Source organism: Galeopterus variegatus, unplaced genomic scaffold, assembly GCF_000696425.1.
Source record: "Galeopterus variegatus unplaced genomic scaffold, G_variegatus-3.0.2 Scaffold20187, whole genome shotgun sequence".
NCBI lineage: Eukaryota > Metazoa > Chordata > Mammalia > Dermoptera > Cynocephalidae > Galeopterus > Galeopterus variegatus.
The window spans coordinates 2,142-5,829 of NW_007746298.1; the positions used below are offsets into that span (position 1 = coordinate 2,142).

Genomic DNA, 3,688 nt, shown 5'->3' on the forward strand with positions numbered 1-3,688 from the left:
CCCCATGTTCATGAAGTTCCTCCCAAAGTGGATCTTGCTCAGAGAGGGTGAGGATGGTGCATTAGTCAGCTCAGACTGCTGTATCCAGATACCCTGGCTGGATGGCTTTAACAACAGAATGATTATTTTTTCACATCACCAAGTTGTCACAGGGCCTTTCCATTCTGTGCTTTTGGGGGTGGAGTGAAAGAGGGAGAGAGTTAGAGAGAGAAAGACAAGGTGCAACCAAGAGCAAGAGCTCTGCTTTCTATTCTTACAAGGACACTAATCCTATTGGATCCGGACACCATCTTTATGACTTAATTTAACTGTAATTGCCTCCTTGTAGTGTCTGTCTCCAAATACAGCCACACTGGTGATTGGGGCTTCAACATGTGAATTGGGGCCACAATTCATCGACAGCAGGTTAATTCAGGTAAGACGGTGGTGGGGCAAGGCTGAGCCTCCACCCTCAGAGCCCAGAGCCCAGAGAGCATTTTCCCCACAACTTAGCACACCAGGAACTCCCCCCGAGTGTCCCTGTTCATAGCAGAGACCCCAATCATGCCTTAGGGGATCCCCTGTTGATAGTGGGANTTTTTTTTTTTTTTTTTTTTTTTTGTGTGTGTGTGTGTGTGTGTGTTTATTTGATCTATCTAGAAAGGCTTTCTACTTGTTTTTAAAATTATCACTATATATTTGAAGCATTTTACTGACCTGTTTTTGTTTATTCTATGAAATAATGATTTTTTTCTGTGATCCCAGCCTTGTTGATAATATTTGGAACCTAATCCAAGTGTATACAAAACTTACCCCCTGCCTAGCAAAATGCTGAGAGTTGGGGATATAGTGACAATGGCAGGCAGCATTCAACTTTCTATCATCATCACTTCCGGAAAAAACATTTCCCAGAACTCCTTTTTCTTCTATGGTTCCCTGTATGGCTTCCCCATTGGAAGACCCCCCCTTACATTAGAAATTTGGAAAGGAAGATTGAATACTACCTATCTGCACCTGTAGACAAATATTGGGACAGAGGTGAGGACTGGAGAATCAACTGGTGATGTGCTGCAGGCAGCAGGGAAAATCAACTGGCAAAGACTGGAGAATCAACAGGTGGTGGGCCAAAGAGAGTTGTGGTGACCATATGGTTAGGCCCCCTGCACCTTCAATGGCAGATCTGCTCTGGGTTCTAGAGGATCACCAGAGAATCCCCAGTCTCTAGTGTCTTCATTCCTGACTAGCACTCCCCAGGATTTGAAAGGTATCAGTTTCAACTCAAATAGTCTCTCTTTAAACAAATCCTCCTTGGTTGTTGTTGTTGCTGTTGTTTTGGGGTGTTTTTTTTTTGTAAGCATCTGTCTAACTTTATAAGCAATTGGCAAACTTCTGCAGAATGTCCCTATGTCCTATTTTGCATTCCCGCCACCATGGTACACGAGCTCCAGATAATGTGCGTCCTCACCAGCACTTGGTTTTAGCAGTAGTTCTTGTTTTAGCCATTCTAGTTGTTGTGTAGTTGTATGTCATCACAGTTTTAAGTTGCATTTCCTAATGGCTAATGGTATTGAACATCTTTTTTCTAGAAGAGGTTTTCTTTTGCCATAAGAATCATAAATTATTGTGTTACACTGATTTCTCAGGACTAATAATCTCTGGGCTTTATTAAATTAGGAGAGGCACTGTCATGTCTGTACTGCTGGGGATGAGAATAAGGAAAGAAAGGTAATATAAGAGGCTCCCTGATCCCTTTCACCAAAGCCCTTTCATGATCTCCAAAGTGTGGCTGCATATGAGAAACACTTTCAACAGATGAAGGCACCAGAAGGAGCAGCTGGTACAGGCCAGCCTCACACATCTGCTTCCTTGGTGAGTTTATGTTCAAGCTTGTAACACTGTGGGAGGATAACTGTTACTCTGTTGACAGTAATAAGTTGCAATATTTTTAGGCTCCAGACTGCTTATGGTGAGAGTGAAATCTGTCCCAGATCCACTGCCACTGAACCTCAAGGGGACTCCACTTTGCAAATTGGATGCGTAATAGATCAGGAGCTTAGGAGACTTCCCTGGTTTCTGTTGATACCAGTGTAAATTACTGCTAATGCCCTGACTTTCCTGGCAAGTGATGGTGACTCTGTCTCCCACAGATGCAGACAAGGAGGATGGAGATTGGGTCATCTGGATATCACATCTGGCAGCTGAAGTTGAAACATAAAATAAAGATATCTACATAATGAATCACATTATAAGAGGAATTCCTGTAGAGCAAGGGGGTACTTCCCACAGTGGGTAACTAAATTGTCAGTGTCCTCCCTCCTTACCTGACAGCCAGAGCAGCAAGAGCCCCAGGAACTGAGCAGGTGGTCTCATGTCCATGCTGTGTCCTGACAAGGACTGAGTCCTGCACAGGGTGTGACCAGCCTATGAATATGTCTTCAGGGCAGTGGGCTGTGCTCTGGGAACATGCAAATCACAGGGGCTGGAGAAGGGCTGGGCACAGCTGCAAGGCTGGCTCATCTCAGTTACTCAGAACATGCATCGTGTCCCCAGATGTGCCAGGACAGGCCAGGACAGCACAGATTTGCCTATATAGAATGTGTCTCTTTTTGGAGACAATTTTGTTAAAAAGGACATTTTTGGATCAATAGTCAGAACATGAAATGGACTTGGGGACTACATGAAGTAATGTTTTTCTACAAAATTTACAGGAGAACACCCTTGTGCGTAGGAAAAACATAGTAAAGTCTAAGAGTGTGGTGCTGTCAGATATTCAGCTTACTCTGAAATGGATCTTGTGGGGGAAAATTAAATACTTTGGGCTGTACCCATGACACTTATGTGATTGTGAAATTGTTGACTTTTTTGTAAGACTATTTAAGAAGAGTATGTTAAACATATTCAGAAGCTATTCGTAATCTCCCTCTTCCATTGTTATTATCAGAATAAGGTCATAGAACTCATTGCAGATGCCAAAATATCATATCATGATTCCTCACTGTGTGCATCACTAACAGGTCCACAAGCAAACAAAGTCATAAGTCCCTTTAATACCAGAAACTAAATGAGCTGTGCCTTGTTCTTGATGTAGGGACCTTCATATTCTAATTCCTGTTCTGTCCTTTGATATTATTTCCTATGGTTCATTAGAATACAGGGTTGATTAGTGATGTCAGACCTGATTACTTCAAAAAAAAATCACCGCACCTCAGTGCATGTCCTTTGCCATGTACAATAAATGCTCCTTTTGTGTTGGACTCTGGCAGTGATTGGGGACATCACCCTGATTCTGAATCCAGCCTCCTATCTTCACCTCTAGGACAGAGTCTGTATTTCCTGTCAAGTCAGCATTGTTGTACATGGAGAAATATCTTGGATCCAATTAAAACGTGGACACAGATTTGAACCCTCATATCTCACATCTGTACCTTGGCCTTGGGTGTCCCAGCACATTCAGCAGCAGGGGAAGTGGAACCAACTAACTCAGCCTCAGTGTCCTGGAGCCTGGGGCTTCTGGGAAACATCACTGATGCCCTGGCACAAAGAAACCTGCTTCCTATATCAACCAAAATGTAAGAGGAGAGAGGAATCCATAACATAGATGCCCTTGTTCTCAGAGTCTGTATTTTTGCCCTGGTGAGGCAGGGGTTCGGTCAAAGAGTAATTATCCCTAATTAAAGAAGATCTACATAGAGGAAAAGGTGGAAGGCAA

At 43.2% G+C, this 3,688-nt stretch overlaps 1 gene segment (V, D, J or C); it reads right to left on the bottom strand.

Moving 5' to 3' along the window:
- Positions 1-1,860: 1,860 nt before the first annotated feature.
- LOC103583163 lies at positions 1,861-2,355 on the bottom strand. The segment is given in 2 exon segments: positions 1,861-2,177; positions 2,301-2,355. Coding segments are annotated over 2 exon segments (372 nt in total).
- Between the last annotated feature and the right edge of the window lie 1,333 nt (positions 2,356-3,688).